Source organism: Zophobas morio, unplaced genomic scaffold (genome assembly GCF_036711695.1).
Source record: "Zophobas morio isolate AGI-343-1 ecotype UQ-CSIRO unplaced genomic scaffold, CSIRO_AGI_Zmor_V1 ptg000012l, whole genome shotgun sequence".
NCBI lineage: Eukaryota > Metazoa > Arthropoda > Insecta > Coleoptera > Tenebrionidae > Zophobas > Zophobas morio.
The window spans coordinates 5,999,758-6,025,929 of NW_026972117.1; the positions used below are offsets into that span (position 1 = coordinate 5,999,758).

At 33.0% G+C, this 26,172-nt stretch overlaps 2 protein-coding genes across 7 annotated transcripts in view; both read right to left on the reverse strand.

The window, feature by feature from the left end:
• The window catches only part of LOC135127681 (protein bric-a-brac 1-like), a 564,157-nt gene extending 548,224 nt beyond the window's left edge, over positions 1-15,933 (reverse strand). For all 6 annotated transcript variants that reach the window (XR_010280263.1, XM_064054234.1, XM_064054233.1 and 3 more), the window contains exon 1: positions 15,773-15,933. The gene's annotated coding sequence lies outside the window, so the exon portion shown is untranslated. The remainder of the gene's footprint in view (positions 1-15,772) is intronic.
• A 5,200-nt stretch (positions 15,934-21,133) lies between these two features.
• LOC135128296 (myosin regulatory light chain sqh) lies at positions 21,134-22,068 on the reverse strand. Its single transcript, XM_064055204.1, has 3 exons — positions 21,934-22,068; positions 21,641-21,833; positions 21,134-21,593 (listed from the first exon to the last, which is right to left on the reverse strand). The coding sequence occupies exons 2-3, from the start codon at positions 21,828-21,830 to the stop codon at positions 21,259-21,261; spliced, it is 525 nt and encodes a 174-aa protein (XP_063911274.1). The 5' UTR covers positions 21,831-21,833; positions 21,934-22,068; the 3' UTR covers positions 21,134-21,258.
• Positions 22,069-26,172: the final 4,104 nt, after the last annotated feature.

Here is a 26,172-nt window from a genome sequence, read left to right on the forward strand (position 1 = left end):
ACACGGGGACCCCTACATTCTTTGAAACTACATACTTCAAAAACAAAACACAAGGGGTCCCCCAGATTCTTTCAAATTACTTTAAAAACAAGACAAAGGATACGCGAGATTTTTTCAAACTACTTCAAAAACTCAAGGAGACACCGAGGAAATTCTTTCAAACTACTTCAAAAACAAAATACACGGAATCCTGGAGATTCTAATAAATTGATTCAAAAACAATAACTGAAAGAACCCGCAGATTCTTTCAAATTACTTCAAAAACAAAACAAAAAGGATCCACGAGATTCTTTCAAACTACTTCAAAAACAAGATAAGAGATTCCTACTTTAAAAGAAAAACCCACAGGAGATGGCCAAGTTTCTTTCAAACTACTTCAAAATCAAAACAGCAGGAGTCCTCGAAATTCTAATAAATTTCTTCAAAAACAATCAACTGAAAGGACCCCCAGATTCTTTCAAACTACTTCAAAAACAAAATACAAGGAGTCCTCGAGATTCTAATAAATTGCTTCAAAAACAATCAACTGATAGAACCCCCAGATTCTTTCAAATTACTTCAAAAACAAAATACAAGGGGTTCTCGAGATTCTTTCACACTACGTCAAAAACAAAACACAAGGAATCCTCAACATTCTAATAAATTGATTAAAAAACAATCAACTGAAAGAACCCCCAGATTAAATTAAATTAAAATAAATTACTTCAAAAACAGAAAAAAAAACGGCCCCCGAGATTCTTTCAAACTACTTTAAAAACAAAACACAAGGGATGCCCGAGATTCTTTCAAATTACCTCAAAATAAGACCCAGATGGGGTGTCCGAGATTCTTTCAAACTTCTTGAAAAACAAAACACAAGGAAACCCCGAGATTCTTTCAAACTACTTCAAAAACAAAAATTAAAAACAAAACACAAAAGGTCCTCGAGATTCTTCCAAATTACTTCAAAAGCAAGACCCACAGGGGATGCCCGAGATTCTTTCAAACTACTTCAAAATGAAAATACAAGTAGTTCTCGAGATTCTAATAAATTGCTTCAAAAACAATCAACTGAAAGAACCCCCAGATTCTTTCAAATTACTTCAAAAACAAAACAAGAAATCCCAGACATTCTTTCTAACTACAAAAACATGAGACAGGGGTTCCCGTAAATTACTTCAAACTACTTCAAAAAAAAGAACACACGAAGACTCCGACATTCTTTGAAAGTACTTCAAAAACAAAACGCAAGGGGTCCCCCAGATTCTTTTAAAACACTTTAAAAACAAGACAAGGGATCCGCGAGATTCTTTCAAACTACTTCAAAAACAAAACACAAGGGGTGCACAAGATTCTTTCAAATTACCTCAAAACAAGACCCAGATGAGGTGTCCGAGATTTTTTCAAACTTCTTGAAAAACAATACACAAGAAGACCCCGAGATTCTTTCAAACTACATCAAAAACAAAACACAAGGAATGTTGGAGATTCTTTCAAATCAATCCAAATAAACAAGGCCCATTGGAAGTCCCCGATATTCTTTCAAACTACTTCAAAATCAAAATACAATCAGTCCTCGGGATTCTAATAAATTGCTTCAAAAACAATCAACTGATAGAACCCCCAGATTCTTTCAAATTACTTCAAGAACAAAAGACAAGGGGTTCTCGAGATTCTCTCAAATTACTTCAAAAACAAAAAACAAGGAATGCCTGAGATTCTTTCAAATTACCTCAAAAACAAGACCCACAGGGGACGCCCGAGATTCTTTCAAACTACTTCAAAATCAAAATACAAGGAATCCTCAAGATTCTAATAAATTGCTTCAAAAACAATCAACTAAAAGAACCCCCAGATTCTATAAAATTACTTCAAAATAACAACAAAAAGAACGTCCCAGATTCTTTCAAACTACTTCAAAAACAAAACACAAGGATGCCCGAGAATCTTTGAAATTACCTCAAAACAAGACCCAAATGGGGTGTCCGAGATTCTTTCAAACTTCTTGAAAAACAAAACACAAGGTCTCCCCGAGATTCTTTCAAACTACATCAAAAACAAAACACAATGAGTGTCGGAGATTCTTTCAAATCAATCCAAATAAACAAGGCCCATTGATTCCTTCAAATTGCTTCAAAAACAAGACAAGGGATACTGAGATTCTTTCAAACTACTTCAAAAACAAAACACAAGGAAACCCTAAGATTCTTTCCAACTACTTCAAAAACAAAACACAAGGGTGCCCAAGATTCTTTCAAATTACTTCAAAAACAAAAATTAAAACAAAACACGAAGGGCCCCCGAGATTCTTCCGGTGTACTTCAAAAGCAAGACCCAATGGGGATGCCCGAGATTCTTTCAAACTACTTCAAAATTAAAACACAAGGAGTCATCGAGATTCTAATAAATTTCTTCAAAAACAATCAACTGAAAAGACCCCCAGATTCTTTCAAACTACTTCAAAAACAAGGCCTACAGGAAGTCCCCAAGATTCTTTCAAACTACTTCAAAAACAAAAATTAAAAACAAAACACAAAAGGTTCTCGAGATTCTTCCAAATTACTTCAAAAGCAAGACCCACAGGGGATGTCCGAGATTCTTTCAAACTACTTCAAAATAAAAATACAAGGAGTTCTCGAGATTCTAATAAATTGCTTCAAAAACAATCAACTGACAGAACCCCCAGATTCTTTCAAATTACTTCAAAAACAAAACACACAGGAAGCCCGAGATTCTTTCAAAATACTTGAAAAACAAAACACACGGGATCCGAGATTCTTTCAAACTACTGCAAAACCATACACACGGATTTTCCGAGACTTTTTCAAATTACAAGTCCAACTTCAAGAAAAATGACATCGTCTGATAAATTCGTTTCCTGCTACTAAACGACTTAAGCCGTCCTCTGGCGAATTTTATTTCTGATTTACAAAAGCCTGAGGAATTGAACAGTTTTTATTTCAGCTGCGTAGCGTCAGTGGTTCGCGACTAGTGAATTTTCAAAATTAAAGAAAACATTTTGAGCACACGAAAAATATGAAATGAAGGATTTTCTTGAACCATTATAAATTCCCGACAACTGATTGCCAAAATCAATTCAGCAGCGTCGAATTGACCTTATACCAAAATCTCAACTCAATATCAGAATTTTGATTTTTTTATCATTTTTTCGAAATCGCGAAAAATTTTGAAAGTTTTCTCAAAAGGCATCCATCTTCTTGAAATTGGTTCTACTTGGTAATTCGAACCTCCCGAACACGAACCGGGCTTCATGTTTACTCTCTGAGGCCGTAGTAATTTTTTATGAGCTGACCTAGCCCAACTTCAAGAAAAATGAAATCGTCCGATAAATTCGTTTCTTACGACTGAACCACTTATACCGTCCTGCTGACAATTTTTTTTCTGATTCACAAAGGTCTGAGTAATCGGATAGTTTTCATTTCAGCTGCGTAGCATTAGTAATTCTCGAGGTATAAATTTTCAAATTAAAAAAAAAACTTTGAGCACACGAAAAATATTAAATCAAGCGGATTCTTCTTGAACCGTTATAAGTTCCCAACAATTGATTGCCAAAATCACTTCAGCAGCATCGAATTGACCTTAGACCAAAATCTCAGCTCGATGTGAGAATTTTTTTCGAAATCGCGAAATCGTCAGATTTTAAAATTTTCTTAAAAGGCACCCATCTTCTTTAAATTGGCTCTACTTAGTAATTCTAACCTCTCTGAAACCGCAATATTTTTTTACAAGCTGACCTAGTCCAACTTTAAGAAAAATGACATTGTCCGGTAAATTCGCTTCCTGCGACTAAACCACTTGAGCCGTCCTCTGGTGATTTTTCTTTCTGATTCACAAAAGCTTGAGGAATCGAACAGTTTTTATCTCAGCTGCGTAGCGTCAGTGGTTCTCGAGTTGTGAATTTTCAAAGTAAAAGAAAAAATTTTGATCACACGAAAAATATGAAATGAAGGAGGATTTTTCTTGAACTGTTATAAATTCCCGACAACTGATTGCAAAAATCAATTCAGCAACGTCGAATTGACCTTAGACCAAAGTCTCAGCTCGATGTGAGAATTTTGATTTTTTTCTCATTTTTTTCGAAGGGTCGCGAAATCATCAGATTTTGAAAATTTTCTCAAAACGCACCCATCTTCTTGAAATTAGTTCTACTTGGTAATTCGAGCCCCCTGAACAAAAATCCAGCGTCAGATTTGCTCTCTGAAACCGTAACAATTTTTTACGAGCTGACCTAGTCGAACTTTAAGAAAAATGACATCGTCCGAAAAATTCGTTTCCTGCGGCTAAACCACTTAAGCCGTCCTTTGGCGATTTTTTTTTCTGATTCACAAAAGCCCGAGGAATCGAACAGTTTTTATCTCAGCATAGTATCAGTGGTTCTCGAGTTATGAATTTTCAAAGTAAAAGAAAAAATTTTGAGCACACGAAAAATATTAAATGAAGGAGGATTTTTCTTGAACCGCTATAAATTCCCGACAACTGACTGCAAAAATCAATTCAGCAGCGTCGAATTGACCTTAGACCAAAATTTCAGCTCGAAGTAAGAATTTTGATTTTTTTCTCATTTTTTTCGAAATCGCGAATTAGTCAGATTTTGAAAATTTTCTAAAAAGGCACCGATCTTCTTGAAATTTGCTCTACTTAGTAATTCGAACCTCTTGAACAAGAATCGGTCTTCAGATTTGCTCTCTGAGGCCGGAATCATTTTTTACGAGCTGACTTAGTCCAACTTTAAGAAAAATGACATCAGCCGATAAAGTCGTTTCCTGCGGCTAAACCACTTAAGTCGTCCTCTGGCGATTTTTCTTTCTGATTCACAAAAGCCTGAGGAATCAAACAGTTTTTATCTCAGCTGCGCAGCGTCAGTGGTTCTCGAGTTACGAATTTTCAAAGTAAAAGAAAAAATTTTGAGCACACGAAAAATATGAATTGAAGAAGGATTTTTCTTGAACCGTTATAAATTCCCGACAACTGATTGCCAAAATCAATTTAGCAGCGTCGAATTGACTTTAAACAAAAATCTCAGTTCGATGTGAGAATTTTGATTTTTTTCTCAATTTTTTGGAGGGGTCGCGAAATCGTCAGATTTTTAAAATTTTCTCAAAAGGCACCAATCTTCTTGAAATTTGCTCTACTTAGTAATTCGAACCTCTTGAACAAGAATCGGTCTTCAGATTTGCTCTCTGAGGCCGGAATCATTTTTTACGAGCTGAGTTAGTCCAACTTTAAGAAAAATGACATCAGCCGATAAAGTCGTTTCCTGCGGCTAAACCACTTAAGCCGTCCTCTGGCGATTTTTCTTTCTGATTCACAAAAGTCTGAGGAATCGAACAGTTTTTATCTCAGATGAGTAGCGTCAGTGGTTCTCGAGTTATGAATTTTCAAATTAAAAGAAAAAATTTTTAGCACACGAAACATAAATTGAAGAAGGAGTTTTCTTGAACTGTTATAAATTCTCGACAACTGATTGCAAAAATCAATTCAACAGCTTCGAATTGACCTTCGACCAAAATCTCAGCTTGATGTGAGAATTTTGACTTTTTTCTCATTTTTTTCGAAATCGCGAAATTTTGAAAATTTTCTCAAAAGGTACCTATCTTGAAATTGACTCTACTTAGTAATTCGAACCTCCTGAACAAGAATCGAAGCAGGCAGCCAACATTTTCCAGCAATGTAAATTCAATTAAATATGTTACTTATCATAAACAAATCATTTTAAAACTAACGGGGGTTTGATTCTTGTTGACACAACATAACCTAGCTTTGTAAGTTCAACCAGACTACCCATTTCTCTCCGTGAATTACCTAATGGACACGACACGAGTTTTTTTTTACTGTACAATAATTAAATTGACTGTTTCGAAAACAACGTCACACCGGTCAGAAACCACAGAAAACTGTTTAATTTTACAAATGCTTTCATTATTTATAAACAAAAAAGGCTAATGGAAACTTTACAACAACACTACTACATTTATAATTATAGTTGTGTTGTTTTCACAAAAACTTCAAGGAATGACGTTTATTTTCCTTCAATAAAAATGATAACTAATTTATATTAATTATAATAGAAAAACACAAGTGATTTTTTACGCATTTAAATAATAGTTCCAACACCTGTTCATTTAACAGAACTTTGATTTGTAATGCCATGAGTAGGATGAAGATTTGCGATAATCCAGTCTGAATTATAAAAATATTCATCCCAGGATTAACGCTGCAAGTTTGTTTCTGTTAGTATCTAAAGTAAATTTCTGTCGAGACTTTGGACCATTTACTATACTCCGTTTACCCAACAGATGGAGTTGTAAAAATTCTCCCTAGACTACATTGTGACTACAGTATGGGACGCAACAATGTCGTATGTATATTTCCAAACTCATAACAGCTGCGAAACCAAAAAAAGCCCATGTAAAAAAATCACACGACCCGAATAACTTAAAGCGCATTTTTGTACCAAAAAGGTAATGCAGCAATTTACTTAATACATTTCTGATAAGACAATGTAATAACATACCACTTTAAATTCAAATATAATTACACCTCTTGCCACGTACCGTAATTTAAAGTGTTGCGGTTTGATTGACTGCAGACATGTGTGCATCGTCTTGTAATTACAATCGTTATTGTTAAAAAAAATATTATTCTTCGGCTACGCTATTATTATTATTTACACAAAATTTCCACGACGTAGTCGCAGTTTCTAGAGCATGTATGTGAACAGCACCACATTGTCTTCGAACCTCGGTCTGGAATGAAATGATACAACACATTTTCAACTCGGTCAAAACGAATAAACTGCCATTCCTAGTCATAACATGAGAATATCGAGCCAAACCATTGTGTGTCTACCACAAAATTATACCCACGTTAGAAATGCAAATTATTTTACTTCTAATTACAACAAGATATTGAAGTGATAACAAGTCTTTTTAAGTTTGACCTGTAAATAAATGCATTCCGGGAAATATTTTTGTAAGACCTCGCGTGTCCCGGAATATGTATAATACTCAAATTACTTTCTGCGCCGTAATTCCCGCATTTCGTCATGAATCGACATTCTCCCGTGAATCGATTCGCGTTGTTGAAAGTGTAAAAAAATCGTCGAAAATTATAATTTTGGCGATTCGTCGATAAACTAGCGAAAATTGTCGCTAGTTTCGAATCCGGCCCGATAATGAAGTAATCGAATCGTCAACTAATTACTCCTTGAATATTTCGCGTCGTATCGCCCGAAACAATAAAGGCCATCGCGTCCGATGAGTTCCGTTCGTAGGAATATAAATTAGGGTGGCTAAAATAAATAAAGGGGAGTTGAGATCAATAATTTACAACTGTGTTTTATGTTAGTCTCATATGTACCCAGCGAAATTACTGGTCCGCATTTTTACAATCGAAATTCTCCCGAGAATTTGTTTCATATAAATGTTATATGGCTCAATTAAATTGCCTTTCGGTTATGTTGGGTATTGTACAGCATAGTTGGCGACATTTTTTTCTCTTTTTTATTTTGTATGTTGTTCGATGTTTTATTCAGTATGAGTCAATTAAGGCTAGGCGCATTTTATTCGGACGAGGACTGATTCGATGTAAAAAGTTGATGCAATTTTTCAGATGTACATTTTTTCAGGTTCGGTTTTAGCTCTGTATTCACTTATTGGAGGTGGCTGATTGATTTTTTTAGTTTGTAATCAACAAAGCAAATATGGAACTTTGCGATGGCCGCTTTAAATGTCTATTTTCATTGTTGTGTGGGATGGATCGGGGGGATAAAGCGATTATGAACGCAGCGAGCCGTGTTTTTCTTATTGGAATGAAGCTTTTTGCGTGCGTTGAAACTCCAACTATTTTTCATTTTAGTTAGTTTAGTTAACTGCTCTCGACTTGCTACCGACTTTTTCATTGCATTGGAAATTGAAAATTGTCATGAAAATATGACCTGGTTACAATAAATACGATACGGAATTTTTTTTAAGAGAAAAAAGGAGAGCTGAACGCTGAAGAGTTCATTGGCAAACGTTCATTTTTGTGTTGCCTGGATGTTTCAAAGTTTGTAAAACACGAAAATATCGGCCTTCTATTCACTATTCAAACTTTAAGTACTTTAAAATTATCGTGTAAGTGCCAAAATGCTATACCCTGAAAAAAAATTATGACAACATATAATTTCGGTTTAAAAAAACTAATAATAAAAAACCGTGATTTTTTTTTACATCATATTTTAAATTTGTTAGTTTTCTAAATATTTGCTTGGATTTATAACTCAAAAGGTAGCAAGAAAATCAAAAGTTAGAAGTTTTAATTGCGTTAATTCAGATTTTGATAGCGCGGTTTATACTACCGAGTTATTTTAATTTTCATTTTCCACGTATTTTAACGCACATTCACAAATAAGCAAGTATTATGTTTCGGCGAGTTTTTGGATAAAGACAATTTATTTTCATTTACATTGCTATGATTAAACCACTAAAGGCATAAACCACAAATTTAGGATTGTTATTTTATAAAATGTAAATACCATTTACTACGCAAAATTCTTAGATGACGCCATCCGAATGTTCAGTTTTACCATCTACACGATATTTTTAAATTACAAATAAAACTTGAGAACATTCACTACAATCAGGGGCGGATATCGGGAATTTTCCAGAGGCGCCAGTTGCCGTGCTATACCAGGGCGCCCGTGTCCGAATCCTAGTTTTAAGTCCTCTTAAATGAAATAGAATGTACCTAGGTACCTCAGGTGCCGGTCTAAATTTTCGCTGTCTTGATTCAATCTTTCAAATTACTTCAAAAAACAAAACAGGGCAACACCAAAGTTATTTCAAACCACATACTTCAAAAACAAAACAAAAATATAACCGAGATTCTTTCAAATTACTACTTCAAAAACAAGACACAAGGAGCGCCGAGATTCGTTCAACCTAATTCAAAAACAAGACAAGTGATCCCCGAGATTCTTTCAAACTTATTCAAACCCAAACCACAAGGAGCCCGGAAATTCTTTCAAAACTATTTCAAAAACAAAATAAAAGAGATCCCCGAGATTCTTTCAAATTACTTCAAAAACAAAACACACCTGGAGCCCCGAGATTCTTTCAACTTATTCAAAAACAAGGCAAAGGATTCTGGAGATTCTTTTAAACTACTTTAAAAACAAAACACAAGGACCCCGGGGATTCTTTCAAAGCTACTTCAAAAACAAAACAACAGGGATGCCCGAGATTTTTTTCAAATTAGTTCAAAAATAAAACACAAGGGCTCCGGAAATTCTTTCACCCTACTTCAAAAACACGACACAAGGAGCCCCGAGATTCTTTAAAACTTCTTCAAAAACAAACGACAAGAAGCCCGGGGATTCTTTCAAAACTACTTCAAAAACAAAACAAAAGGGATACCCGAGATTCTTTCAAATTACTTCAAAAATAAAACACAAGGGGTCCGGAAATTCTTTCAACCAAAGTACTTCAAAAACACGACACAAGGAGCCCCGAGATTGTTTAAAACTTCTTCAAAAACAAACCTCAAGGAGCCCGAAGATTCTTTTAAATCGAAAGCGATTCCCGAGATTCTTTCAAATTACTTCAAAAGCATAACACAATGAGCCCCGAGATTCTTTCAACTTACTTCAAAAACAAGACAAAGGTTTCCCGAGATTCTTTTAAACTACGTCAAAAACAAAACAAAAGGGATACCCAAGATTCTTTCAAATTACTTCAAAAATAAAACACAAGGGGTCCGTGAATTCTTTCAACTTACTTCAAAAACAAGACAAGGGATTCCCGAGATTCTTTTAAACTACTTCAAAAACAAAACAAAAGGGATACCCGAGATTCTTTCAAATTACTTCAAAAATGAAGCACAAGGGGTCCGGAAATTCTGTCAACCTACGTACTTCAAAAACACGACACAAAGAGCCCCGAGATTCTTTAAAATATCTTCAGAAACAAACCACAAAGAGGCCGGGGATTCTTTCACAACTACTTCAAAAACCAAAACAGAAAGTATCTCCGAGATTCTTTCAAATTACTTTAAAAACAAAACAAAAGGGATCCCCGAGATTCTTTAAAACTTCTTCAAAAATAAACTACAAGGAGCCTGGAGATTCTTTCAAAACTACTTTAAAAACAAAACAAAAATAGAAGCCCCGAGATTCTTTCAAATTACTTCAAAAACAAAACACAAGGGGTCCGGAGATTCTTTCACCCTGCTTCAAAAACACGACATAAGGAGCCCCGAGATTCTTTAAAACTTCTTCAAAAACAAAACTCAAGGAGCCCGGAGATTCTTTCAAAACTACTTTAAAAACAAAACGAAAGCGATTCCCGAGATTCTTTCAAATTACTTCATAAACAAAACACAAAGAGCCTCGAGATTCTTTCAACTTACTTCAAAAACAAGACAAGAGATTCCCGAGATTCTTTTAAACTACTTCAAAAACAAAACAGAAGGAGCCCGGGGATTCTTTCAAAACTACTTCAAAAACAAAACAAAAGGGATCCCCGAGATTAGTTCACCCTACTTCAAAAACACGACACAAGGAGCCCCGAGATTCTTTAAAACCTCTTCAAAAACAAACCACAAAGAGGCCGGGGATTCTTTCACAACTACTTCAAAAACCAAAACAGAAAGGATCCCCGAGATTCTTTCAAATTACTTTAAAATCAAAATACAAGGAATCCTCGAGATTCTAATAATTTGATTCAAAAACAATCAACTGAAAGAACCCCTAGATTCTTTCAAATTACTTTAAAAACAAAACAAAAGGGATCCCCGAGATTCTTTAAAACTTCTTCAAAAATAAACTACAAGGAGCCTGGAGATTCTTTCAAAACTACTTTAAAAACAAAACAAAAATAGAAGCCCCGAGATTCTTTCAAATTACTTCAAAAACAAAACACAAGGGGTCCGGAGATTCTTTCACCCTGCTTCAAAAACACGACATAAGGAGCCCCGAGATTCTTTAAAACTTCTTCAAAAACAAAACTCAAGGAGCCCGGAGATTCTTTCAAAACTACTTTAAAAACAAAACGAAAGCGATTCCCGAGATTCTTTCAAATTACTTCATAAACAAAACACAAAGAGCCTCGAGATTCTTTCAACTTACTTCAAAAACAAAACAAGAGATTCCCGAGATTCTTTTAAACTACTCCAAAAACAAAACAGAAAGAGCCCGGGGATTCTTTCAAAGGATCCCCGAGATTCTTTCACCCTACTTCAAAAACACGACACAAGGAGCCCCGAGATTCTTTAAAACCTCTTCAAAAACAAACCACAAAAAGGCCGGGGATTCTTTCACAACTACTTCAAAAACCAAAACAGAAAGGATCCCCGAGATTCTTTCAAATTACTTCAAAATCAAAATATAAGGAATCCTCGAGATTCTAATAAATTGATTCAAAAACAATCAACTGAAAGAACCCCTACATTCTTTCAAATTACTTTAAAAACAAAACAAAAGGGATCCTCGAGATTCTTTAAAACTTCTTCAAAAATAAACTACAAGGAGCCCGAAGATTCTTTCAAAACTACTTTAAAAACAAAACAAAACAAAAATAGGAGTCCCGAGATTCTTTCAAATTACTTCAAAGACAAAACACAAGGGGTCCGGAGATTCTTTCACCCTGCTTCAAAAACACGACTTAAGGAGCCCCGAGATTCTTTAAAACTTCTTCAAAAACAAACCTCAAGGAGCCCGGAGATTCTTTCAAAACTACTTTAAAAACAAAACGAAAGCGATTCCCTAGATTCTTCCAAATTACTTCAAAAACAAAACACAAAAAGCCCCGAGATTCTTTCAAATTACTTCAAAAACAAGACAAGGGATTCCCGAGATTCTTTTAAACTACGTCAAAAACAAAACAAAAGGAGCCCGGGGATTCTTTCAAAACTACTTCAAAAACAAAAGGGATACCCGAGATTCTTTCAAATTACTTCAAAAATAAAACACAAGGGGTCCGGAAATTCTTTCAACTTACTTCAAAAACAAGACAAGGGATTCCCGAGATTTTTTTAAACTATGTACCTCAAAAACAAAACAAAAGGAGCCCGGGGATTCTTTCAAATTACTTCAAAAATAAAACACAATGGGTCCAAAAATTCTTTCAACGTAAGTACTTCAAAAACACGACATAAGGAGCCCCGAGATTTTTTAAAACTTCTTCAAAAACAAACCTCAGGAGCCCGAAGATTCTTTCAAAACCACTTTAAAAACAAAGCAAAAGCGATTTCCCAGAAAATGCAGCAAAAAAGACCAAAAAAGGCAACTAGATGACGCGTCGCAAAAAAAAAACGACAAAAAATAGTGCGCCAAAAAACAAGGCTATTAAAAAGGCAGCAAAAAACAGGCGATAAAAAAAGACGACAAAATAAAGCGATATAAAATAGGGGAACAAAAAAATAGACAAAAAATGTCCAAGTGATACTAAAAAGTCGAAATGAAACAAGAAATTGAGAACACAAAAAAAAGAGAAAAAAAGGGACAAAAGAGCAACAAAGAAAAGGTAACAAAAAGAAGGTGAAAAAAACAAGAAAGTACAGTAACAGGAAAAAAACAAAAAAATAGCAAAAAGGTGGAACAAAAGATAATAAAAGGCAAAAAAGGCTACAAAAACAGGCGATAAAAATGGACAAAAAACGCAATAAAAAATCAACGGACAAAAACGGCAATAAACAAAAGAGGCAGAAAATATGATATTAAAGAATATGAAACTGGCAATTCGCCGGATGGAAAAAAGAAAAAATGTCCAAGTGATACTAAAAAGTCTAAATAAAACAAGAAATTGAGAACACAAAAAAGAGGAAAAACAAGAGACAAAAAAGCAACAAAGAAAATGTAACAATTTAAAAGAGGTTGAAAAAACGACAGGAAAAAGACAAAAAGTACAGTAAAAGGAAAAAAACAATAAAATAGCAAAACGGTGAAACAAAGGATAATAAAAGGCAAAAAAGGCTACAAAAAGGGGCGATAGAAATGGACAAAAAACGCAATAAAAAATCAGCGGACAAAAACGGCAATAAACAAAAGAAATTACAAAAGAGGCGGAAAATATGATATTAAAGAATATGAAAGTGGCAATTCGCGAGTGGAAAAAAGAAAAAATCGACAAAAAATGTCCAAGTGATACTAAAAAGTCTAAATAAAACAAGAAATTGAGAACACAAAAAAAGAGAAAAAAAAAGAGACAAAAAAGCAACGAAGAAAGTGTAACAAAAAGGAGGTGAAAAAAACGACAAGAAACAGACAAAAAAGTACAGAAAAAGGAAAAAAACAACAAAATAGAAAAACGGTGAAACAAAGGATAATAAAAGGCAAAAAAGGGTACAAAAAGGGGCGATAGAAATGGACAAAAAATGCAATAAAAAATCAACGGACAAAAACGGCAATAAAAAAAAAATTACAAAAGAGGCGGAAAATATGATATTAAAGAATATGAAAGTGTCAATTCAATCAGTGATTTTTTTGAAAAAAATTTAAAAAATCACGATTCAATCTGGGATTCAAAACACAATTTAAATCAAATGACTTAAATCGAGCCAACCCTGCTTGTATTTCAGAAAAAAAAGCTTTATTTTAAGAAATATTTATACAGGCTCAGAATGTTTGCTTGTTTTTCTAAAACGCTTTTAAAATGTGTAAAACTATTCAGATTTTAGTCTGAAGATGTCAACCTTGCTGGTGAAATACAGGTGTTTAAAGCGCTGTAGAAAAATTTTAAGAAATTTTAACTGAATGAATTTTTTTACAGCTTAACTTCGCAATCGGCTACTTTCATGTTTCCTAGCGTTTCATGACCCCATGATTACGAAAAAATTGTTAAAACGCTAATCAAAATTTGGCTAGTCGTCTGCACCAAAAATTTGACGACGTCGTCTCAAAAGTTTCTATATTAAAATTATTTAAATATTATACAATCATATATTCCTACACTTATGTATATTGTTTTTACTTTATAGAAGTTATCACAAAAAAAGTAAGTATCGCAAAACGGAATTATAGAATTTTTCAGAAAAGCAGACGATTTTTTTTCAATCTCGTAAACAAATTTAAATTTTTTTATGAAATAAATATTTAGCTACATGTATCTTTTAGAAGGTGAATTTAATATTTTTCAATTTCTAAAATCAATTTTATAAGGAAGAAATTTAGTGTTTCAAGAAATCTAGGTTTCCGATTTTCCAAATTTTGGTTTTGGACTAATTATGATAAATTATTCCATTAAAAAAAAAATAATTTTTGATATAGTCAAGAATAATAGTAAAAATCAGAATACAAACATACATTTACATACAAAGAAAAATGTATTCTACTTTGGACAATTATTTAAAAAAATCCAAAGCCATTGTGCGGCAGAGAACTAGAAAAAATTAAATAATGGTGCTAACTTTAGACTGATATTAATTTGAAATTTTTTATTTTGATAGAATGCCAACATTTTGTTAGCTTTACGAACTTTGATAAGCATTTTACAATTTTCACAATGGTCTTATTGAGAGAAATGGAAAATTAGTATGTAAAAATAGAAAATTCGATTATTAAAAAATTAAATTATTAAAATCAATTGACATAGTTTCACACACCTCTAATAATATTTTTTAAAATTCTTCACCCTTCCGTGTATCCTAACTCCGGCAAACTACACCGAGCGCATTCCATCGACCATAATTCACAACAAAAAACCAGAAACGATTAAATTTAGCACTCATTATAACATCAGGATGTAGAAGATATTAAGCAAAGTAAACCATCTTCAATACTCTCAAATAAATGAGCTTTTCTTCAAAGAGTTTCTAATTTTAACTTCCTTGACCGGGTGTCTTAAGAATAATAATAACAATAACAAACGCCTCTATTTATATGAGTGATGAGTATAGGCTGCACCTACTTGTAAGGCGACTCAACAAAACAAATAAATAAATTTCAGCTTTAATTTCACAATTCGAAGGAATCCTGGGAACCGTGTTTCTAATTTCGTGAATTCGGTTTGATACCGTACGCAAAATGGTAATTGTGGCGCCACCTGTTGCCGCGTGGCGAAACCTGAGAGGAATGTTTTGAGTGGGTTGTTGCAGTAAGTAGAAAACGCTAGTGCGACAAGCGAAAAAAGTTTAAATTTTAAATAGAGAATATAGCGTGACTTAATTTAATTAGCGATATTTTGTACTTTAGGAATTTAATAAATCAGCATAAAATGACGGTACGAATTCAACTTCTATCCGTAGTTTTAGTTTGTTAAAAAAAAAAAAAAAAACAAACGAAATATATTTTACTACAGTTTTAATTTGGACGTTAATGGGGGTTGTACTTTTGAAACGCCATTTAATTTAAAAATTTTAAAAACGACGTTAAAAGGGTCGGTATATTTTAAGTTTTTCAATTAATTCTAGTTCCGGTCGCTTTTTATCATATCATGTCACTAAAAACCAATTAATTTAATCACCCCACAACAATCCCAAGTCGAGATCGTCTCGATTCACCGATAAACTGATAATCTCCTCATGACATCACCCTGACGTCACGCCGGGGGTGCTCAGGCCCAAAACAAACACCACAAACCCACCTAACCTCACTTTTCCGCGGCCACCCCCATCCCGCCCGAACCCCGGCCGCAGCGCCGCCCCCGCGCGCCCAGCCGCCCCCCGGCGACCCCACGACCCCCCATCCGGGCCCCCCTCGCCCGCTCCGCCATCGCAAGACGGGCGTCTTGGGCGTCTCATGACCCCAAACAACAAACAAAACGTCAACTTAAATTCAAAAATAAAATAAAAATCTCACCTCGAAAAAAGAAAATAAAGAAGCACGCCAACACACAGCAACATAAACAACATCGAGAAACACAAAAACTAAACAGAAATCAAAACTTTCATTGTGAGGACGTTTGTTGGTAGGTGTGCTAAGAAAACAGGTGGATTGATGGTGGAGGGACGCGTCGTGGCGCGGCCAACGTCGTAAATAGCGGCGCTGCCGTCGCGGCGCCCGCCACTTGTTGATTCCGTTCAAAAAGACGCCGCTTTTTCGGGCGGCGGCTGGACGAGGAGGCGCCGGCGTTTATCTCAGCGCTAATTTTTTCGTAAAATGCTGTGTACACAAGGAGCACGTGGAGTTTGACAGTAGAACATGTGTTTATTAAACTATGTAAACAAATGAATAATGAGGGGGGAGTGGGAGCGCGAACCGGCGGGAAAAGGACGCGACTGGCGTGAACTTGGGCTACCAGCGGCCAGAGGGCGCTGGCTACTCAATTGTTAGAATTGTAGGCATCTTTCGGAAATTCAAAATACGCCTTAGGGGAAACTAAGGTTGAAGAAAAGTTGAGTTTTTTTTAGACTTTTGCTACGTCAAGTTTCGGCTTGAAAGAAATCAAATTTTATATGATTAATAATTTGATGACGTGCTCTCAAAATTTTGTACATTAAATGTTTAGAAATTTTATAAAAAATATATTCCTATATTTGTGATTTATTAATCCGCCTTGACTTTGAATCACAATTATTTTACAAAACTCTGTGCAAAATGTTGCATATAACCATTGTTTAAGTATCTTATAGTTGGACAACCTAATACAAATTTTACTTCGCCTGAATAGGGAGCTTTGGGACAAGGAATCAATCCAGGGGGCGCAATTAGGTTTATTTTACTCTACATCAGATGGCGCCATCAAAGATTAGCAAAAGCAAACACCTTTCGCTCTGCTCTTATACGAGGAGTTATCCATAAATCCATAATTAACATTGTTCCGTAAACAGTAATGCGTATAGACATATATATACAAAATATGAAAATATACTTGACATAATAAATATGAAGCAACGCGTTGTAACGTTGATACGAAAGAATTGTATTTAAATGAATTTGACGCCTATTTTTATTTGACTATATCTGAAAACTGACAGAAACTTTCCAAGGGTTTTTAAACTGGTATAATTGTTTAGTTTTACAAGATTTAGTAAAATTTAGATTCGTGGTGTTACAAAAATATTAAGACAAAATGAAAATATATATTCAAAATAAATAGCAGAATGACAAACTTTCGGCGTTGACATTACAAATAATTACAAGACAGAAAAAAAAACACATTAAGAATTTAAGAAGCATGTTTGTAATATCGAGTTGTTAAAGGCTTCTTTGAAGACTGTTGGTTTCTATGAAAAACAATTGATGTTATCCGACGTTTTGGTACATTTTGTTCCAAAAATACGAGATAACTACTCCTAATTGTTTCTTGAACTAGTTTCCGTAACTTCTAAAATTTAAAAAGGATGCGCCGTTCTGCTGTAATAAAATCTAGAATAAGATCAAAATCACGCTAATATTACATCTGATTTTGTCAACCACATGAATATAATTTACATTAAAATAAGTTACAGACATTGTTTGAAATGTTTATTATATTTCGAAAACAAGATAAAATAAATAAATAAATAAAATGTGCAGTTTATAAACTTCAGAATTTATGATATTTTTATAATTATCATTTTAATGAAATTGTGTTCTTCACTTCACGAACAACAGCAAACAAATTAAAATTACTGCTAGTCCCACACCTGAAAATCCATCTCTCCTAAACATTTTACACCGATGTAAGTTTATTACTTTCTTGGCACGATCTGTAATCCGAAGTCTCCCTCCACATGCAATTTTTCGTCGCCTGGGAACTTGTTTGATCTACAGACCAAAGCACACTCAGGCCAATATCGGCTCTAAGCGATTTATCTATAAGCCGATATTCCTAAGATTTGATCTGATGCACATCCACTACGAAGAACTAACCCGTTTCGACCATTGGACTTTACAACGAATAAGTGAACAAAGTTCTTGAACATCTTAACGATTTAATACATAATGTTCCCGAATTACAAAATTTACATTTCAAATTGTGTTATCAAATGGTAAAACACTCACCAAAATTTGTCACCAACAATGAAATGACGCAATCTCCAAATTTTACAATTGTATATCCTCCGTTTACGGTTTATGCATCCATGTTGAGTTTTCACCCTAGACGTCAAGATCTTTGGAAAAAAAATCAACATTTTCCAATTTATAATGTTAAATAGCATATATATTTAAATTTTAAAAAGTACCATAGTCCTGATCGTGTGATTTATAAATACGCTATTGAGATTTTTCGGCTTTTCGATTCTCGATTTTTCAACTTTAAATGTCTCAATTTTTCAATATTTCAATTTTGGGCTTTTCCAATTTTTCCATTCTTCAAATTTTCCGTTTCTCGATTTTTTTATTTTTCGATTTCCCAATTTTTCGATGTTTCAATGATACGATTTCTCAATTTTTGTCCTCTTCAATTTTACGGTTTTTAAATATTTCGATTTTTCAATTTTTCAAATTTTCACGTTTCTAAATTTTCAGTTTACCGATTTCTAAAGTAATTTTTTTTTTTATTTTTCGATTTCTGGACTTCCTAAAGTTTCGATTTTTCACTTCTTCAATTCTTCAATTTTTCGACTTTTTAACCTTACGATTTTTCGACTTTGCTATTTTAGATTTTTGATTTCTCAATTTTCCAATTTTTTAATTTCTCAACTTTTGAATATTTCTTTCAGTTATGAGATTTTTCAATATTTTGATTTTCCGACTTTTCGATTTTTGAATTGATGGATTTTTTTCTCTCGATTTTTTACTTTTTGGATTTTTAATTTATTGTTAAACTTTAGATTTTTCAATTCTTCGACTGTTTTATACTTCGATTTCTCAATTTTTCAACTTTATGATGTTTTCATATTTCATTTTTTAAAATTCTAGGTTTTTCGATATCTCGCCTTTTCAATTCTTCGATATTTCAATTTTTCCAATTTTCTAATTTTAATTTTCGACTTTCCAGTTTTTCTTTTTTACAATTTTTCGATCATTCAATGTCTCAATTTATCACTTTTTCAATTTTTAACTTTCCTTTTCAACTTCCGACTCATCAATTTCTCAATCCTCAATTTTTCGATTTCTCGATGTCTCAGTTTTTGAATTTTTCGATCTTTCGATTTTTGGATTTCTCGGTTTTTCGATTTTTTAATTTTGGGCTTTTCAATCTCTGGATTTTCCAATTTTTCAATGTTCCGATTTTTCAATTTTTTAAATTAAGTTGGATTTCTGGATTCTTCAATTTTGCGATATTTTAATTGTTCAATGTTTTAAATTTTAGATTTTTCCATTTCACCATTTCTCGATTTTTTAACTTTTCAGTTCTTCAGTATTTAAATTTTTCAAGTTTTGACGTTAAATTTTCAGTTTTCTGATTTCTCAATTAATCTATTTTTGATTTTCCCACTTCCCAAAGTTTCGATTTTTCAATTCTTCAATTCTTCGATTTTTCGACTTCGCTTGATTGGTTTTTCGATTTCTCAATTTTTGGATCTTTCTTTCAGTTTTGATATTTTTCAATATTTCGATTCTTTGATTTTTAGACTTCTAGATTTTTCGATTTTTTATTTTTAGATTTTCAGTTTTTCGTTTTTTATACATACTTTAGATTTTTCAATTTTTCGATTGTTTTATATTTCAATTTCTCAATTTTTCAACTTTTCCATATTTAATTTTTCAACTTTTAAATTTCTAGGTTTTTCGACTTCTCGAGTTTCCAGTTCTATATTTTAATTTTTCAATTTTCCGAATTTGTAAATTTTTTGAGATCTCGATTTATTGAGATTCGGATGTTTCTATGTTTTGAATGTTCAATCTCTCGCTTTATCAATATTTCCATGTATAAGTTTTCGATTTTTCGACTCCGATTTTTTGGTCTTTTGATTTTTCGATTTCTCGATGTCTCAGTTTTTGAATTTTACGATATTTCGATTTTTCCATTTGTTGGTTTTTCGATTTTTTGCTTTTCAGTTTCTCGAGTTTTCGATATTTCGATTTTTGATTTATCCGATTTTTCAATTTTACAATTTTTTTCATTTTCGACTTCTCGATTCTTTAATTTTTTATTTTTTCGATTTTTAAATTTTAGATTTTCCAATTTTTATTTTTTTGATTTTTTTATGTTTCGATTTCTCGATTTTACAATTTTCCCATATTTGAATTTTTCAGTGTTTTAAATTTTCGATTTCGAGGATTTACTGTGTTACAGTAGTCGTCGTTCATCAAGAACGATTATTACTGTGCGTTAAAATGCCTACATACTGATAAGCACGTACATACAAGACGCATTTAAGGCTGTTTTAACTCTGCTGCATTTAATTTTTGCAATTTTAAATTTATTTCTTGATATCTAAATCGTATATATTTAAATGGTGGTAAATATTTTGTGATAAAATGCATTTTAGTTTAAAAAATAATATGTATTTAATGATTTGACTACTGTTAATAAAAAAATACGTAAGAAGATGTTCCATATTGAATTACTTTGGTGCTCATAGTTTGATGATAACCCATAGTTATTCTGGAGGCAAATTAGATAACTTGTTACTTATTAATTAAAGTAGTGCTCGTTTAATTTCGTGCCTTTAAAGTGGGCGAAAGGACGCATATTTGTTAGCCTTGCAGTTCATGGATAATATACCGTGATAATATTAAATTTTTGTTACCTTAACCTTTATTTGTTTTTGTGCAAATATACGTGCTACCACATACATGAAACAGGTATGCACTATATATAAATATATTACATATATGTAGTCTTCAACACGCGTTTGCTTATTTTGTGACTGCTCCCCGTACAACGTACTGACTAATACTTCCGTTTACTACCTTATCGACATCACGTGCTTACAGACTATTTTTACCCCCTTTCGTAAGGTACCGCCACTTCATAGTGAAGCGAGTGAGATGTAAAATATATGTTCATTCTTTTCTACATGGGAAAACGATTCTCCCTATTCATTGTCCAACTATAATATACTTAAACAATGATATAACCGATATCTTGCACACGTAGGGACAAACCTTTCATGGTAGCATTAAACATCTGTTTAATCAGCCCCACCAAAAATGCGATGACGTCATCTCCAAAATTTTCAACAGCACACGTTATTTAAATTTTATAAAATACAATATTCCTGTACTTTTTGTGGTTTATGAATCCGTGTTAGCTTTTTACCTTTGAAGCGTATGAAAATTGGAAACTGGGAAAAAGGAAAACATTGAAAATTGCGGCCAGTTCTAGGTACAAAAATGAAAACATGGGAAGCAAAATTTTATCACCTCATACACATATAAAAATGTACCTATAGTCTAAGTTGGTAAATACTCGATATCAACCCTTACAAATTTTAATAAATGGCCAACCAATAACAATGAAAATAAAATTATTGCTCATCCTTATCCTTGGCCCCGTGTTTCAAAATGCGTGTAAACTCAACATAATCAAACAAACCACCTTTAATAGGTGCCTCCCTGTACATCTCGTCGACTTCATCATCCGTGAACCTATCACCCATGGAAGTCAGCAGCTCCCTCAGCCTCTCTTCATTAATCACCCCATTATTGTCTTCATCAAAACAGCCAAAAGCATTCTTAATCACATCTTCAGGGTCAGTCCCTTGCAGCCGCTCCCCAAACAGCGTCAAAAACATGGTAAAATTGATGGGCCCGGGCGCCTCGTTCATCATACCGTCCAGATAGTCGTCGGTTGGGTTCTTGCCTACAAGCAATCTCTCAAAACACAACCACCACGTAGTCAAAACCCACCCAGCGACGCCAGCATATCATGGAGGTCCTCCTTATCAACAAACCCGTCATGGTTCTGGTCAATCATGTTGAAGGCTTCTTTGAACTCGGCGATTTGGGCCTGGTCGAACATGGCGAAGACGTTCGAGGTGGCCCTTTGGGCCCGCTTTTTGGTGGTTCCGCGTCGGTTTACGGTCTTCCGTGACGACATTTCCTAGAAACGGGGTGTGAAAAGTAAACAATGAGGTTAAGTGTAATGGGTGAAAATATGGGTTGTAAAATGAGTGAAGGGTTGAATTAATGGGTTTACTTACGGGCAGTGGTCGAAATTAACGCTAAATTTGTAAAAACTCAATACTGATGGAATGGCAGTTTGTGCACAGCCAACTATTTAGAATTGTTGATGAATCAGTCGAAATACCGTACCCCACTTCACCACACCTAAATTGGTGACCAATCAGGTGTGGAGGATTTCGGCGCGCTGTTTAAATATGCAACTGAAAAGTTGTGTTTTCGTGTTTAAATAGCTTTAAGCGTGCTTCTTTTTTTGGGAGTGGTATATTTAATTGTAATTTAATGACTTGAGTTTGATTGTTTACGTTATTTGTCGATTTTTTCGGGTTTAAAATATTTTTGGGCCTCATATGGTTTGTTTAAACTTTAGATCGCGAAGAGGAGGAGAAAAGAGGTCGTTTTCTTTTTTATGACTATATTTGGTAGTGGATTTATTACGTCTGAACTCTCACTGTTGTTTATCTTTCTCTGCAATAGGAGAGGTTTAGTTTTAAATTTGCTAATTGGACTTAAGTGACACCACAAACGGTCTGTCTTTTCAAATTCTAATCTAATAAACTTAGTAGATGCTCTTGACTGATAGTGGAATAACGTTTTATCGTTATATCGGTTAAAAACCGTTGCATTTTTAGCCATGACGTCATAATTTCGTTGGATTAGAAACTGCTCTTATTATGAGTACAAAACAAATAAAACAAAATAAACCAATTTTACAATAATAATTTACTACTTCAAACTATGTTGAACCGTTCAAATCTCCAAAGAACTGTTACATTTTGTACAAATGTCCACGTGTATTATTGGTTGCCTATAGTCAAAATTATAAAATGGTTAATAAGGTTATATCATGGATTAATATAGATGCGAAATATACAGGCTGATTTTAGAAAACCACTCTTAATAACATTGGGAGTTCTCAACCGCCAAATTTAAATACTCCATGCCAGTAAAAAAACTTGATTCACTACAACTCGTCGCCTGAGAACTTGTTTGATCTACAGACCAGAGCGCGCTCAGGCCATTGTCGACTCTAAGCGTTCAGAAGCGATTTGGTTGGTTTAGACTATAATTTCTGCGGGAAATAGTTGTTTGGTCGTTTTTTATAACGACTAAGCGAATATTTTTGGTACATATGTATTTAGATGATTTTACATATTTTGTTTAATTATTTGCGTTTTATACTAGCAAAACGTCTTAAACTAAGAATATTGTTGAAATCGTAGTAACCCAATGGATTTTTTCGGGAAAACGTTTTGGAAACACTGTGTTCTATTTTTTTTTAGGGTGGGTTTTTCCAAAATGTAGTTAACCTCTGGTTTCGTAATTTTTAGTTAACTTTAACTCCAAGTTAACTAGCAGTTAATTTTGAATGCGTTTTTCCAACAAATTTGTAAATTTGGTTAGAAAACTAACAGTTAACTATGATTTATATTTGGTATCTATGGCAACGTTTCACAAATCTGTTGTTTATTGTGATAAATGTCATTCAAATTCTTCTGGTGTGATTATTTTGTACAAAAATGAGTAACACAGAGAAAACAAAGCGGTGTTCTAACTTTACGAAAGAAGGGGAAAGGATTTTGACCCAATTGGTTAATAAAAATAGAAATATAATTGAATGCAAAAAAAGTGGCCAGGTAACATGGGAGCAGAAGGCAAATACCTGGCGTACCATTGCAGATGAATTCAATTCCACTGTTGGGGGGCATTTTAAAGGGGTCCAAATTTTAAAATGCAAATACGCCAATTTAAAAAAAAAGTTGCAAACGTTTATCTTTGTAAGAATTCTTTTCTATCCCATTTTTCAAAATGGTTTATACGTTCCCTTAAAACTCTTTATTTTCGTACAGGCACCTCCTCATCGTCGCTATAAACGTTAATATCGACGAAATCCATCATTTTACTGATGACAGTTTTATCAAATCAAACGTCAAAATATGAAACTACTAGTTAACTGATACTTTGAGTTTTGGTTAAATGAAATTAGAAGTTAACTTTAAACCGTTAGTTAACGAAAATGGAAAAACACTGCAGGCCTAGTTAACTGTGAGTTAGGTTAAACCGTAAGTTAACTAGAGATGGAAAAACCCACCCTTAATGATTTTAGTGACAATTTTGTGGTTGTTTTCGATACACTGTATGATATTAACTGAGAAAAAAAAACAAACAATTAAAATAATGGAAAATTCCAAAAATTGAGAAATCTAATAATCGAAAAATCGAAACCTTGAAAAATCGAAACATCGAAAAACTGGAAAATCGAAAAATTGAGAACTCGAAAAATCAAAAGATCAAGAAATCGTGGAGTCGAAAAGTCGAACAATTGAGAAACCCAAATAGGCCAAAATCGAAAAATCGAAAACTTAAAAATTAAACAATTTATAAATTGAGAAATTGGCAATCAAAATATCGAAAAATCCAAGTCTCGATATATCGAGAAATCAAAAAACTTAAAATTTTCAAAAATTGAATTGATTGGAAGATCAAAAGAACGAGAAATCGAAAAGTGATGAAGTCGCAAAATCGAAAAATAGAAAAATCGACAAACAAAAAGTTAAAAGTTGAAAAATTGGAAAAGCGGAAAAATAAAAAAATGGAAAACTGGAAAAACTGAGAAATCGAAATAGGCCAAAATAGAAAATTGAAAAACCGATAAATCGTCTAAAATAGAAAAGCCGAAGAATTGAAATATCGAAAAATCCTAAAACTGAAATACCTAAAAACAAAAAAATCGAAAAATCAAAAAAGTGAAGTCGAAAAATAGAAACCTTAAAAAATCGAAAAATTGAAAAATCAAAAACCGAAAAATCAAAAAATTAAAGAATTGAAGAACAGGAAAATCGAAACACTCGAAGGTCAAGAAATGGGAAAATCAAAACATCGATTAATTGAAAAATCGAAAAATTGAGAGTTTATAAAAGTCAAATTTGAAAAATTAAAAAACAGAAAATCTAAAACCGGGAAGTCGAAAAATCGATTGATCAAGAAATCAAAACATTTGAAAAATTCGAAAACTTGAAAAACTGAAATATCGAAGAACTGAAGTGAAAAAATCGAGAAATCGAAAAATCTACAATTTTAAATATTTAAAAATTAAAATATCAAAAAACTGAAAACTGTAAAATTTAAAAAGAGAAGAAAAGAATTGCAAAAACGAGAATTGAAAGACAGAAAATCTAAAACCGGGAAGTCGAATAATCGATTGATTAAGAAATCGAAACATTTGTAAAATTGAAATATGGAAGAGCTGAAATGAAAAATCGAGAAATCGAAAAATCAAAAATTTTAAATATTAAAAAATTAAAATACTAAAAATTGAGAAATCTAAAATTAAAAAATGGAAAAAGTAAAAAGTCGACACATCGAAAAATCCAGAAGTCAAAAATGGAAAAGTCGAAGTACAGAAATATTGAAAAATCCGAAAACTGAAATGCCCAAAAACTGAAAAATCGAAAAACCAAAAAAGTGAAGTCGAAAAATAGAAACCTTAAAAAATCGAAAAATTGAAAAATCAAAAAATTAAAGAATTGAAGAACAGGAAAATCGAAACACTCGAAGGTCAAGAAATGGGAAATATTGAAAAATCCCAAAACTGAAATGTTCAAAAAACTGTCCAAAAACCAAAAAAGTGAAGTCGAAAAATAGAAACCTTAAAAAATCGAAAAATTGAAAAATCAAAAACCTGAAAAATCAAAAAATTAAAGAATTGAAGAAAATTTGAAAAAACGACAATTGGAAAACAGAAATATTGAAAAATCCCAAAACTAAAAAATGAACTGACGAACCGAAAAACTGAAAAACCCCAAAACTGTAATATCCAAAAACTGAGAATCCAAAGAATCGAAAAATCAAAAAAGTGAAGTCGAAATATCGAAACCTTAAAAAAATCGAAAAATTGAAAAATCAAAAACCTGCAAAATCGTAAGATCGAAAAATTGAAAAACAAGTAAACTGAAAAATCCCAAAACTGTTATATCCAAAAACTGACAAATTAAAAAATTGAGAAATCGAAAAATCAAAAAAGTGAAGTTGAAAAATCGAAACCTGAAAAAGTAGAAAAAATGAAAAACCAAAAAAACCTGAAAAATCAATTAATTAAGAAATCGACACATAAAGAGCTTATAAAAGTCAAAAATTGAAAAATATTTAAAAATCGTAAAATTGAAGAGAAAAAGTGAAAACCGAGAAATTGAAAAATTGAGTAATAAATAGGAGTAAACTGAAAAATCCCCAAACTAAAATTTCGAAAAACGGAGAAT

Excerpts from the sequence above, each read along its gene's own strand:
- LOC135128296 (XM_064055204.1), bottom strand. The coding sequence starts at position 21,830 with ATGTCGTCACGGAAGACCGTAAACCGACGCGGAACCACCAAAAAGCGG. Across the intron at positions 21,594-21,640 it reads TGATATGCTGGCGTCGCTGG|GCAAGAACCCAACCGACGAC; the intron begins GTGGGTTTTGAC and ends GATTGCTTGTAG.